This window comes from Palaemon carinicauda, unplaced genomic scaffold, assembly GCF_036898095.1.
Source record: "Palaemon carinicauda isolate YSFRI2023 unplaced genomic scaffold, ASM3689809v2 scaffold1680, whole genome shotgun sequence".
Classification (NCBI taxonomy): domain Eukaryota; kingdom Metazoa; phylum Arthropoda; class Malacostraca; order Decapoda; family Palaemonidae; genus Palaemon; species Palaemon carinicauda.
Window position 1 is genome coordinate 14200 of NW_027169237.1, and position 14875 is coordinate 29074.

The window sequence follows — 14875 nt, forward strand, 5'->3', positions numbered from 1 at the left end:
GGGCACCGCTGTAAGTCGGTGCAAATATGACTCGCTAAAAGAAATGGACTATAGAGTTCATATATTTTCGTCTTGTACCAATTCTTCTTTCCCACCGTTGTCCCTACATTAAGGGGTCGGTTGCTTGATGTGCCCACTCCATTGCCTTCTGTCAAAGGCATCCTCTTCCAGCAAACCTCATCTCTCCATATCATCCTTCACCTTTTCTCGCCATTTAATTCTCTTCCTACCTCTTGATATTCTCCTCCTTACATATTCCAATTAATATCAGCAAATAAAAATATCACATCACTACAATTTGTTCAGCTGTCACAAGACCTTATTTCTTCATAGTGGTATCAAATAATTATAGATTAGAAGGTAATAATAATAACAGTCATTCATAAAAAAAAGTTTATTTTTTGTGCAACTCATGACTAGGAAACTTGGCTAGATACCAGCCACTGAAACATTCTGGCCATTACGGTAAATGAAAAGTAGTGAATATTATACAAAATGAATAATTATGGGTATGGGAGTGGAAATGGAGATGATTCGGTTATCTGGAGACGTGGAATGAGATGGCTGAAAACATAAGACATGACATAATGTTCAAAACACTTTATGAAGAGGTACACAAGAGATTAGAAAATATGGAAGGTCCTCGACTTACAAAGTTAAGTGGTTCCAAGACGCTGTTTGTAATTCGAACGAATTGTTTGCAAGTCCAATTTTGTTAAAATTTGGCCTACGGCCTAACCTGAATTCTATGCCTATGATTTCAAGCTACAAGAGTCAACAAATAGTCATGTATCATGTGAAGTAGACATCAGGTTACTATCAGGACCTAAGCACACTGGCAACTTTGTAGAGCCACAAGTGGCTGCGTTTTGTGGCGGGGATATTTTCTCCCATAGGTTCCCATTGTTTTCAAGCTTTGCCGATCACACTTGTGTCTGTGGCTCGCGACTGTGGCAAGGTGTCACTTGTCCCCGCCACAAACAGCGCATTTTGTGGCTGGCTGAGAACACACTAGCGACCTCTGGCGACCACTTGTGGCTGCTAATCAGATGTAGTGATATCGGTGTGGCGACCACATGTGGTCGGGTATTCAAAACATAACCACATGTGGTCGCAACTTGTGGCTCTAAAAAGTGGCTAGTGTGCTCTGGCCCGCCACTTGTGGTGCCACAGAGTGGCTAGTGTGCTCGGGGCCTAAATGTTGATTTCCTTACTGTTTTAAATGATATAATACTGTTTATCACAGTCTTATCTTATCTTTGTTATTTTCAATTGAATTTGTGTTCTCTCAATTTTTGTAAGTTGAGGAGTAAATCAAATGTTTATTTGAGGACCTTCTAGCTTTGATTGCTTTACACAAAGGGATACGAACAGGAGAATAAACGACTATACGTATCAAGGACTTGAGCGGTTCATGCCGTACTTATATAAACTTATGAAGGTAGAAGTCGCTTGTTATGGCATCTCACACCTTTAACGAACTATAAAAAAAAACTATCCGACTTAAAAACGGATTCTGACGTAGGAAAAATCTATTTAAGGGCTCGAGCCATGTCTTCCTGATGGAAGTTCCTTGCAGTTTCCCCACTGTATAATATTTCTGCGAGTGATATTACAAGAGAATTACCGTCAGGTATCACAGGGTTCTAACCCCCGGAACGAAAATCATAAAACCAGAAATGATTCGGGGGGAAAGCCACATACAACTACATTACCATTCGTATATAAACGTTATGAAAGACAAAATACTGTACGCTTCAGATATCAAAAAGTACATATACAACTTCAACATTCTTCAATTTTAAACATTTTCAAATCGCTCAAAATGAGAGCATGAAAAAACGGTCAACATTAAACATCTATATCACACGTTATTTACACGTTCGGAAAGACGTGATGTCCGCTACCATTTTTCAACAACCTGTCCCAGTACTGAATCTTTCTATCGGTCAATAGAATTTTCTTATCTAGTAAGTCGGCTTCCTTTTGTACGTTTTTTAACTGTCCGTTTAGAATCTTCAGCTGCAACAGATTCTTCTCTTCCTCTATTTTAGATAAAGTTAGCTGACTATTTATCAACTTTTGGTCCTGCTCAAGAATAGAGTCTAATTTACGTTTTTGGTAGGGCCGTAAAGAGACGGGCCACACGGAATCACTCGAAGCAGCCGTTTCCAATTTCACGGATGCGGCGTTATTCTCCGGAGGGACGCGAGAAGCAGCAGCAGAAGATTGAGGTTTTGAAGGCTGTTGATTGGGTGGTGATTTTACCGTTACTGCTTCCGGCTTGCTTATCTGAATTTGCACTTTATCTGTGGAATCAAGAATTAAACTATGATGTATTTTAGTGAGTCTTTAAGTGCGATGTATATTATCAGCTACCAAAATATGCTCTGTGAAGTCTTGATCATTGCAAAGCTTAGGGACACAACTGTGAAGTCTTGAACATTGAAAAGCCTAGGGAACATGTGTAAAGTCTTGAAAATTGCAAAGCTTAGGGACACAACTGTGAAGTCTTGAACATTGAAAAGCCTAGGGAACATGTGTAAAGTCTTGATAATTGCAAAGCTTAGGGACACATCTGTGAAGTCTCAAACATTGAAAACCTAGGGAACATGTGTAAAGTCTTGAATATTTCAATGACTAGGGAACATTTGTGAAGTCTTGAACATTGAAAAGCATAGGGAACATGTGTAAAGTCTTGAATATTGCAATGACTAGGGACACATCTGTGAAGTCTCAAATACTGAAAAGCCTAGGGAACATGTGTGGTCTTGAATATTGCAAAGCCTGGGGACACATCTGTGGAGTCTTAAACATTACAAAGCCTAGGGAACGTGTGTAAAGTCTTAAATATTGCAATGCCTAGGGACACATCTGTGAAGTCTGAAATATTGAAAAGCCTAGGGAACATTTGTGAAGTCTTGAATATTGCAAAGCCTGGGGACACATCTGTGAAGTCTCAAACAATGAAAAGCCTAGGGAACATGTGTAAAGTCTTGAATATTGCAAAGCCTGGGGACACATCTGTGAAGTCTCAAATATTGAAAAGCCTAGGGAACATGTGTAAAGTCTTGAATATTGCAAAGCCTGGGGACACATCTGTGAAGTCTCAAATATTGAAAAGCCTAGGGAACATGTGTAAAGTCTTGAATATTGCAAAGCCTACGGAAATGTCTGTGAAATCTTGAATATTGCAATACCTAGGGAACATTTGTGAAGTCTTGAATATTGCAATACCAAGGGAAACAAAATTGCACGTAAATATCATAGGAATTAGCAACGTAAAATAATGTAAACACTAACACTTTGAGATGACAATATTATCCTGATAATAAACTTGGACGAGTCTAAAAAGAGAGTGAGAACAGTGCTCTTAAGAAGATCACCGGCATTTGAAAATTGCACCTTTACAAAAACAAGTTGTTAAAACTATCATAAAGGTATGAGAAATTTTTATATCAATTCAGTAACCTATTTTTTTTTTCTATAAAAGGAAGGGATTTAGTTTATGATTCTAAGAAAATTATGCAGATGAGGGAGAGATGTCGTTGGGATGAGTTGCCACAAGAATGTGAATGTTACTTGTTTATTTAATACAGAATCAACTGCATACCAAAATAGAGGTTATTTTGCAAGCATAAATAAATGATCTGATATATACAATATACTACTGAGAAAATTATTCTTGTCTTGGAGAAAATGTGTCATTATTTTATTATCATGATATCTTTGACACTTTCTAAAATTACTAAGTCTTACAAGTAAGACTACTAAGAATTTTCTACAATGCATAGATCATGTATACTATTGTATTGTTTTGCATTTCCAATGCATCATATTAACAAAAAGTTTAAATTTAATAAAGATTATACAACAATTACAGGGTTTACGGAGTGTCATGGTTTATCAAACTACAGTATCACTGATTACACGGCTTAAAGACCTCAAAATTTTGTGATTGATAAACGTATTCTGGCATGAACTAGTAGTAACAAGTAATCCCAACAAAGTGAATGATAAAATTAGATATTTCATCACTAAGAATACTGTACTTGACTCTCCTTTATCCTATGGCACTTCTAAGTCAGGCACTTCCCCCAATGAAGACAAAACAAAAAGGGGACCTCTACTCTCTACGTTCCTCCAGCCTAACCAGGGACTCAGCCGAGTTCAGCCGGTACTGCTAGGGTGCCACAGCCCACCCTCCCACATTATCCACCACAGATGAAGCTTCATAATGCTGAATCCCCTACGGCTGCTACCTTCGCGGTCATCTAAGGCATCGTAGGAAGCAGCAGGGCCTACCGGAACTGCGTCACAATCGCTCGCCATTCATTCCTATTTCTAGCACGCTCTCTTGCCTCTCTCACATCTATCCTCCTATCACCTAGAGCTTTCTTCACTCCATCCATCCACCCAAACCTTGGCCTTCCTCTTGTACTTCTCCCATCAACTCTTGCATTCATCACCTTCTTTAGCAGACAGCCATTTTCCATTCTCTCAACATGGCCAAACCACCTCAACACATTCATATCCACTCTAGCCGCTTTGGTATATGTATGTATGTACTTCTAAGTCAGATATCATTACAGATTCATACGTAAACCAGACAACACACTGTACAGTAGCTAATCCAGTATCCACAATGAACACCTTACCGTTCCCATTTTTAGCGGTATGGTCACCCTCCCAGGCATCTTGCACAGGCTCAGGGGACGGGTCGATCAACGCCGGATCCACCTCGACGTTCACCAACGTCGGAGACGCGTGGTTTTCGAGATAAGTCGCGTGAGAGTTTAGCTGGTCTCTGAAAAATACAGATATTTGAAAATTCTGGGTCTTTTGATAATTTGCTGTTCAAATTCTTAAACATTTTTCTTGTACTGTATTAATCTTCATCCTAGAACAAAACTATTGGATTGGAATGTTTTATAACATTTAGGTCAGGCAAAAAGTTCATTAAAAAAAAGTGACAGATGTCTTTTTCCTACGATTAGTAATTAACAGCGATAAATTCAAGCCAGCTTTATTTCTTTCTCACAAAAGACAGGCTGTGATTTTGCACAGAAATCTTCTGAAGAATAAAATATCAATATGTATACGATAAAGGAAAGCAATATAGATGCAGGCATGAATAAATATATACAACAAAATGCAGCTATTTCTAGTCCACTGCAGGACAAAGACCTAAGACATGTCAACTCATCACAATGCTGGCCAATTGCAGATTGGTAAGGGTGGGAGGCTTTTGTCTGATCACTCACAACTAACCAACCTAGTATGGATGGTCCTGACTAGTACTGTATAGCTTTGCCGATCATGGCGATACAAAAACCTTTTCACCACATTAACGTATCCCCACTTAGAAAGTGGAATAAATATAAACTGTATATCAAATACAGGTAACTTAAATGCACTATCTATAATATTAATATAACAAAACTCAATGCATTACTGTAGAGTATGTTCATTTGTTAAAAGGTAAAAGAAGTCAGGAATGTAAGAATGCTAAAGTGTACCCTTCAGCAAGTGAACTCAAAATTATATAAAGACCAATGCCAGACAGGATTAATTACATGGTTAATAGAGACTGAGACAATTCCTAAGGTACTCAAGTCAATAAGGAACGAATGAATAAAGGAATGTATGGGCAGTTCTAGGAATTAATAAATAAAGGAATGTATGGATTTGGGTCACATGGGCTGTTCTAGGACCTAAAGGAAGATCTTGATGCCTTCATAAAAAACGACACTGTTTAAAAGATAATAATTACTGTATTAAAGATTCACACATTCAAAAATACATAGTCACAGAGAAAAAATTAATGAAGGGAAGGATGCTAACCCAAATGAATGGGATACTGACCACAGTATTGCAAATGTGTACACAGATCTTATGAAATTTACCAAAATATCAGAACTGATCTCATGCAGCGGGCGTGCCTTATGATAACTATAAAATTTATAGCAGAATACTGGAGAACATTCTAATGCCAACAACTTTACTTCAAACAGAATTTCAAAATAAAAATGAAAAATAAATCAAATATGGGAAAACTATATGAAACACACTGGTAGTAAAATTCCTAAGGCAAGGGCAAGGCTATACAGTTTTTTATAACAAGCATGCTGTATGTTTCGTTATGTGCGTTTGAACAGATATGTCCCAATATAATCTTGCTCAATGTATGATAAAAAAGAACAAAAACTAAATAAAATACATTTATATCATATTTCTTGAAAATATATAACTGATTGAATAAAACCATTGATATACAAACTTAACTAAGGGGTGAATACATATTTAACAAAGGGGCAAGTTCTAATAGCTTTGTGGTCCAGTCTATGTTCGAACATGGACTTGGCATCCATTTCCCTTTATTATTCTTATTCTTATTAATTATTATTATTATTATGAGTTAGTCTACAACTCTAGTTGGAAGAGCAGGATGCTAAATACATTACAGTATATCAAACACATTTCTACCATAACCTTTCATTATTAACATGATAAATAAAATACTAGCTATACGTATATTGCATATTCTAATATTGAAAACAAAGAACCAGGATGTTTAGTATATAAAACGGGCCCTTTATTCTGTTCAAACAATTAACTTACGACAAAAGAGCCATCTATCAGTTTTTTCTGAACTAACTGTGGTACGTGCTAAGATTTTGCAAAGATCTGTTTAATTATTATAATTATATTAGTTAAGCTAAAATCCTAGAGCATTTGTATAATGACGGACAGGCCCTCCTACATGCTTAGAGCACAACTTATCCTAAGTTTCCCCATCTAACCTAACCTACAAGATGTGTTCTTACCTGCTAACCTAACAAAGGGCTAACACACCCCCTGCTTCCCCCCCCCCCCTTAGACTCCCATATTCTTAGCGATATGGTTGAAAATAAGGGCGTTATGGGATAGAGCCATATCATTCATACACCCCAAATTCCTAGTTGGGAAAGCAAGATGCTATAAGCCTAAGGGCTCCAACAACAAAATAGCCCAATGAGTAAAGGAAATAAACAATAATAGAGGCGGAGCGTTTGTAGGGTGACGGCCAGATCCCGTAGCAAACGGGAATATTCTGAACTGTGGCCGTCGTTCTAAAAATGATTTTGGCGGGAGAAGCTAACTTAAAAAACCAACCTAACCTATGCTAAAAGCCGTATCCTTACCCAGGGGGCTTTGCCCCCCCCCCTTACACAACAGTTTCCTTACCTACGAGTACGACGGGAGAAGCTAACTTAAAAAACCCACCTAACCTATGCTAAAAGCCGTGTCCTTACCCAGGGGGGCTGCACCCCCCCTTACACAACATATTTAAGATCCGTAGACCATTTCCAAACGTTTTTATTCTATACAAGATAACAGTCGGAGTGATAGTAAGCAAATTAGGGCGCTTAGCCGTATCGCTACAAACTACCCTAAACAATATTAGAGGCATTGTCCTAATCTATAATGAAAACAAACACATTGTCTTAATTTCACCATGAACCATCCCCACTGAGCATCACATCGGTAGAGTTATAAATTGCCTATCGTATTTAAACCCTTATTTATAGAACATGAAATCATTATTACCTGTATCTCTGATTAAACCAGCACTTCCTCAAATCTTTGGCCGACCTCTGAATCTTCACAATATGTTTCTGGGCATTGAAAATAAGAGCTATTTTATCCCAAACTTTTCTCTTCTCCCGAACGGCCGGTCCTCCAATACCTCTCTTTTCAATAATCTCTTTGTCCTTTTCGGCCAGAACAAATAACAAAACTTTCTCCTCTTCCGTGAAATTTCTCCTCTGGAATTTGGGTTTCATTGTTCTCTTCCGAAAGGGAAAGTTATAAATTTATACGGTTTTAGAAGTTTAAAAATCGGTCTTTTTAATTTTTTTTCTGGAGAGAGCTCTCGGCCGCTCGGTGTTGTTATTGTTTGGGCTCGTTCACTTCCTAAGAAAGAGGGTGTTGACGATCACATGGTTGCGTTCTCTGTATATTTAATTTACGCAATTGGCAGTTTACGCTGTTATTTTTATTACTAATATCTACAAATGGGGCTTCATAATTGTTATCTAATAGAATAACAATTTAGAATTATATATTTATCTATAATTACACTAGTTATTAACCTAGCATAATACTATAATATTCTTTTAAAAGCATCATTACCTAGAAACGAGAGAATGGAATTACTTAAGTTTCTTAAAGTAATTTTTCTTATTAATCAATAACATATTTCAATATATGAATTAGATTTGTATACAAAAGAGAACTAAATAAAAATGCGTAAAAATTAATTACATGCTTTACGTATATTTATGACATACTATTTATCGAGTCAAAAACAGCTGATTTCACGAAAACACAACGAGAACGTGAAGGTTGGTGTATTTTATAAGTTTGTTTAAAGGACATTATTGATCTGTATGAATTTGCTATATGTGTAGGACTTATTGTATTGTATAGTAGTATACATATAATATATATATATATATATATATATATATATATATATATATATATATATATATATATATATATACATATATATATATAAATTTATATATACATATATATATATATATAAATATACATATATATATATATATATATATATATATATATATATATATATATATATATATATATATAGATAGAGAGAGAGAGAGAGAGAGAGAGAGAGAGAGAGAGAGAGAGAGAGAGAGAGAGAGAGAGAGAGAGAGATGGTATATAAATTCAACCCTTTTTGAGATGGTAAAAAAGTCTGTGAATCACCATGATAAGCAAAGCTGTACTTTTCTGGGCCACCCATACTAGGTTGGATTGCTATGAGCAATCAGATAAAAATCTCCCGCCATCACCAATCTGCAGTTGGCAAACCCACCTGAATAAACACATGTCTGAGGTCTTTCTCCTGCAGCGGACTCGAAATAGCTGCATTTCTTCTTGTGTATGTATGCATCTATACATTTCTAACTCACATCTTAACCCTTTAACCCCCAGGCTCTTTGGAAATTTCCAACCCTTAACCCCCAAGGGGTTATTTTTTATTCAAGCACATTTTGCAGTATATTTTTTTTAAATTGATCTAACTGCCTTAATTTTTGTCATAGAGAGGTCAGGTTGGTCTCATTCTCTTGAAAAATGCCTGAATTTTCTCATAAAATTATAAAAAATATGAAAAAAAAATTTGTATAGCATTTTTTTGCAAGGACGTACCGGTACGTCCATTGGGGTAAAGGGATGGGTTTTATGAAACGTACCAGTACGTCCTTTGGGGGTTAAGAGGGTTAGTAGTCACCTGGTGAAGCCACTATCATAAAATCTTGCGAGTTTTATGAACCCAACATCTTGACTCGCTGGTATACAAGACAGTGGTCCCACCAGGTAACTCTGAAATCACAAATTCAATACAATGTATGATTCTGACGTACACAATTATTAGTTAACCCTCTACCAGATTTTCATTTTTCAGTTTCCCTACTAATGTATAAAGTACTGTCCATATCATCATCATCTCCTCATAAGCCTATTGATGCAAAGGGCCTCGTTAGATTTCACCAGTCATCTCTGTCTTGAGCTTTTAAATCAACTCTTCTCCATTTATATTCCTACTTCATGCTTCATGGTCCTCAGCCAAGTAGGTCTGGGTCTCCCATCTCTTCTAGTGCCTTGTGGAGCCCAGTTGAAAGTTTGATGAACTAATCTATGCTGTACAAAATTTTCCAACATTCCCTTATGCTTCTTCTTCATATATGTACATGGTCTTCAGAACGGGTAATGCAAGGATAGTCTTTGTTATTACATTTGCAACAGAAACCTATTGATAAAAGCTGTAACCAGGGAAGGTTTGACATAGCGATGTACGGAACTTCTTTGAGATACCGGTACTTTAATTTGATTTATGCTTTTATTTTATATTTTAGTGCTTTAGTCTTCCCTTCACAGAGAAATGCTATTCTTCCTATATTTACTTTCAACGTGTGTTTGTATTTGGCACACAAATTTTTCGCTGGTATCATAACTGCACATTAGCTTTACAGTGGGAAATAGGGTAAAAAGAAAATAATCAAGAGCAGTATTCTAATGTAATTGTTATACTGTAACGAGATAGAGATAGGAGAAGTATTAACTTCGAGTTTATGCACGAGGTCGAGATTGCACTTATCTATAATGAAACCAAATACACTTCCTCTAAACCGATTATTGTACTATTCATTAATTTTGCCCATTAATTATCCAAGTAACTCTTAGTGCATGGGTGAATTTATAAATTGCCTACCATGGATAAACCCTTATTCATATAAAGTAATGAAATATTAGAATACCAATTGTCATGTGAAACATGTCATGACAATCAAATGAAAGAGTACTTTGGACAATCGTCATCGGCGCCCACTCGTGTCCGAGTATTGAGTTCTGTCGTTAGCCATCAGCCTCCTATCAGAAGAAGGGTGGAGGAAACGACAGAATGCCAGTAGCTGGGTATATTGTTTTGGGTGGTCGTGGCTTTGCAACGGCCACGCACACACACTTGGCCCACATCGTTTTCACCGCGGCTCATGACATATGAGACAGGCGGCTTCTCCAACGTTGGTTGCATCGGGCTGCCGGGTTCTTGTTATGTCAAGGCCCGCCTTGTTGCCTGCCCGACAGGCATTGCCCTCTTCCGCCGGCGCTGGGAAGCTCCGCCGTTGGGGTCTTCTTTGGTTTGGTTTGATTTTGGAGTTTTCCTTCTCCTAGCCTTTGCCTATCTGAAATAAAGGAGAAGGCCTATAGGGGTCCAGTCTTGGTCTGGTCTCTCAGAACTGGCCTTAGCGGTATGGTTGAGCCTGCCAGGGTGGATAAACTACCCCACCGCCATTGCCCAGCCCATTATTGAGACACTCAAGCCCCCCTACTGCAGCAAAGTGCTGGACCATCAGAGGGGACTTTGAACAACAAAAGGTATTAAATTTACGGCATTAGGAATTCTCTCACAAAATGAATTATAAGTCAGGAAATATATGGAGCATAAATGTTCATGAATTGACTTTATCTGTGTGACAACCTAGAGTAAACTTTGTAACCTCCAACTCTTTAATGATCTTGATATTGACATATATCATTATTAGAGAATGCAGCATTGTATTTCTAGTTTTATTTAAGGGTTTACCAAAAGAAATTTTCTTAAACAACAAATGAAAACTGGAACAATGTCATTAAAAAAGTTGGACGGCTAATTAGGAAAATTTAAAAACACCAACTGGGACAAACAGTACATAATTCCCTCTATGCATCCTTGGATACTTAACATTAATGCACCATTAAATTCTGTGATTGTTTTGATACATTTAAACATCAATGCACCATTAAATTCTGTGATTGTTTTGATACATTTAAACATCAATGCACCATTAAATTCTGTGATTGTTTTGATATATTTCCATGGGTGGATTACACCATGCAAGCTGACGTCATTGGGGACTTGACCTAACAATTATCTATAGTCAATTCCTTTTAGTGAGGCAGATTTGCACCGACTCGCGGGGGTGCCCTTTCAGCTTGGAAAAGTTTCCTGATCGCTCATTGGTTGGACGAGATCATTCTAACCCATCAGATAGCAGGAAACTTTTCCGAGCTAAAAGGGCACCGCTGCGAGTCAGTGAAAATGAGCCTCATTAAAAAATTGAGTATAATCAATGAAACCTTCAGGTTTAATGTATTTGATAAAAGATTGCTATTTTTTATAGTTCTTCAAACGCGTGCTCTCTGGCTCTTCGATTTCCAGGGGTATAAGTCGCTGCTTTTAATTTTAATTAAACTCCATGGACAAATATACCATAGGCGGGCCCTAAGTAAATTTTTTTAACCAATACAAATAAATTAAAGATACTCTCAGTGCAATGCACAGTAACTCCCCTAGATGAAGACTTTTAATAAGATTTAAAGATAAGATCCTATTGCATAATAAATTAAAAATTATTTCAAAATAAAATGCATATTAATTCCTTTTATTAAAGTATATCATTATGTAAATATAGACGTAAGAATTCTTCATACATACGTATGCTAGCTCACCAGCAGTATCAAAATCATTTAATTAAAAAAATGATAGTGGTTATGGGTTATAAACTGAATGACTAGGTTAATTATATTGAACTTTAGAAACTTTCAAATGAAAAACCCATTTTTTTATTATATCTTCTATTTATCTATGGGATTTGCTTTCGGCCTACAATCAGACCATTTAATTTACACCACAAACATGGAAGGATGGAAGTCTATCTCAGTGAGAGTTCATTGCTTTGAGAACACAAAAACTTTTTGAAGTCAATGGTTTAACCATGTGTGATCAATAATTTAATCTGAATTATACAGGAATAATTACTTTAACTTGATTTCAGTAACTTATCCACTGGTTATGATACTGAATGCACGCTCTATATTAACTGTGACTGTTCAAATTGTAACGGCAATCCTTTCCATTTATGGCCGTGTTTTAATAGGATAAAGAAGCATTGGTATGTTCCCACGTTTTAGAGAGTTATGGTTAGGGTAGGAGATATTAGTTAAGGTGGCTTTGTGTTAATGAGGTTGTTAGCCAAAGTTAATTCATGTGCTCAAATTCTATCATGCATGTTTTCAGATGATTTATCCCTCGACCCCAGGACAGAGAAGGGGTTACCTGTGGGGTTCTAAGCAAACATGGTATTAAAGATAGGTTAGGAACTTAAAATTAGGGCAATTGTGTACTAATTGAAGTAAAAGCCTAAGCAAATCTTCAGGTTCCAGTGTTATTTTGCAAGTTTTCAGTAGATTAGTCAGTGAATCAGAGTCCACGAGATAAGAAGTTTCTAGGGACAAAACTCCATAGTAAGAAAGGGATGTTGAAAAAAGTTAAATTAGCAAGATCAATGCACAAGACTGGTTAGTGTGAGCTGTAATATTTTTAAAATTAGCAGACCAAGAACATCTTTTGGAAATAATTGTTTAACAGAAATCATCATATATTCATCATCATCTCCTATACCTATTGACGCAAAGGACCTCAGTTAGATTTCGGCCAGTTTTCTCTATCTTGAGCTTTTAATTCAATACTTCTCCATTCATCATCTCTACTTCACGCTTCATTGTCCTCAGCCATGTAGGCCTGGGTCTTCCAACTTTTCTAGTGCCTTGTGGAGCCCAGTTAAACATTTGATGAACTAATCTCTTTTTACCTCAGATGCTGATTTATAAATATACCGTAACAGTGATTCCCTAAAAAATGACACAACTGGCAGTGTCATACCTGATATCATCTCATTTATATAATTGCTTTAGCTAAATTACATATCTACTGAAGTACCAACAACAATGAACAAAATAATTTTATTGGTTCTTACTAGTTTGTTCTCTTTTCACCTAAAGACACTTGGTTTGCTAGTCTAAAATCATACTGTACTAACTTGTAATTATTAATCATATATTTTATCATTTCCGACTATAAAGTAATCATAACTAGGATTTCAAAAATATCCAGTGTAAACCAATAATGATGTACAGTACTATATAACTATGCTTTTCATTTGGTTGAAGATGAAAATGTAACTCTTTTTTTACTTCATAATTCAATTTGGAAACATTGGTATACAGTATATGACTAAGTTACAAAATACCCAAGTTGGGTTAGGCACAACACAGCTCCCAAGCATAAGTTACGTTATGAATTGGAATGACACCGACTTACTGAATTCAGGCCATATTATACAGTGTTGAGGTTTGGGAGGCCATTCAGCTCCCAAGTGCAATGATGTGGGGGGGGGGGGCCTCATAGTAGCATTATGAAGTGAGTTAAAAAGAATGCAGAAATGGATGTAAATGTTAAAGGTGTTTGGTTTCAGTTCTAGTTACATCAGAATAGATGTTCACTACAACGTCACCCGACAAGCCCAACGACAACAATGGCCTCCCCAGTAAAAAGCTTAAACTCAGGTTCCCGGGCAGGGATCGATCAACTGCCGTGCAAATGCTAGGTAAACACGTTACCACTGTACTAGCCGGGAGGTCACGCAGAAAGCTAAAAAACTGGTAGTTAAATGATACTTGAATAAACCATACAGTGCATTGCGGGAGATGCACTAATGGTATTAGCCCCTCCTGAGAGAGAGAGAGAGAGAGAGAGAGAGAGAGAGAGGTTATAACTGATAGTGTTAGGTTTGAAAATAAGCGAGTTACGGGGGCATGGTTGTCATCATACATACACTCAACCTAAGTACGTAGTATAAGGAGGCTGCTAACCTAACCTGACACCTGCTTGGATACATACCCTGCTTCCAAATAATTCTTCCTGGCTTTACTCTTCATATTCTTCCAACACTTCCTCAACTGCTCTGGCGTCCGCTTCGTATTCATATGAGCGGCATTGAAGCGGTTCGTCAGCTCCACCCAAAACCGCCACTTCTTCTGTAGGGTGGCCGTATCCGAAGACTTACTCTCCAGCAGGGGGTAATCCTTCAGTAGGTGAATTAAAAGCTGTCTCTCCTCCTCAGTGAAAATCCTCCTAGCGGGAGTTGTGGCGATCCCGAGGATTGTCTTGTCCTCCTCAGTGAACATCTTACGGCCAGGCCCGGCGTTCAAAACTAAGAGGGTCTTCTCGTCTCTCGAGATGCCATTCGGGTCCGGGGGTCCGGCCATGTTTCTCTATTGTTTACAAACAAACCGGCCAGGTGCCAGATGTACGGCGCGGGAGGCGATTTCGTACCGGGGATTCAAAGAGTTCTCGGTTTTTTGGATCTTTATTTGTGTGTACTCTGATAAGTCAATAATTAAAAAATCATAATATAACAGTGAAATATAATAACAGTGAAATACAATAACAGTAAACAATAAGTAATAGTAACAGTTT

The 14875-nt window shown here is 37.2% G+C and overlaps 1 protein-coding gene across 2 annotated transcripts; it reads right to left on the reverse strand.

The window, feature by feature from the left end:
* Positions 1–1572: 1572 nt before the first annotated feature.
* Positions 1573–14664, reverse strand: LOC137635759 (myb/SANT-like DNA-binding domain-containing protein 3). 2 transcript variants are annotated; one of them, XM_068368212.1, is made up of 3 exons: positions 7591–7927; positions 4659–4807; positions 1573–2309 (listed from the first exon to the last, which is right to left on the reverse strand). In XM_068368212.1, the coding sequence occupies exons 1-3, from the start codon at positions 7824–7826 to the stop codon at positions 1876–1878; spliced, it is 819 nt and encodes a 272-aa protein (XP_068224313.1). In that variant the 5' UTR covers positions 7827–7927; the 3' UTR covers positions 1573–1875. The 2 variants fall into 2 exon arrangements, with proteins under 2 accessions (XP_068224313.1, XP_068224312.1); XM_068368211.1 differs by lacking the exon at positions 7591–7927 and adding an exon at positions 14297–14664 and having other exon boundaries at positions 1574–2309.
* Positions 14665–14875: the final 211 nt, after the last annotated feature.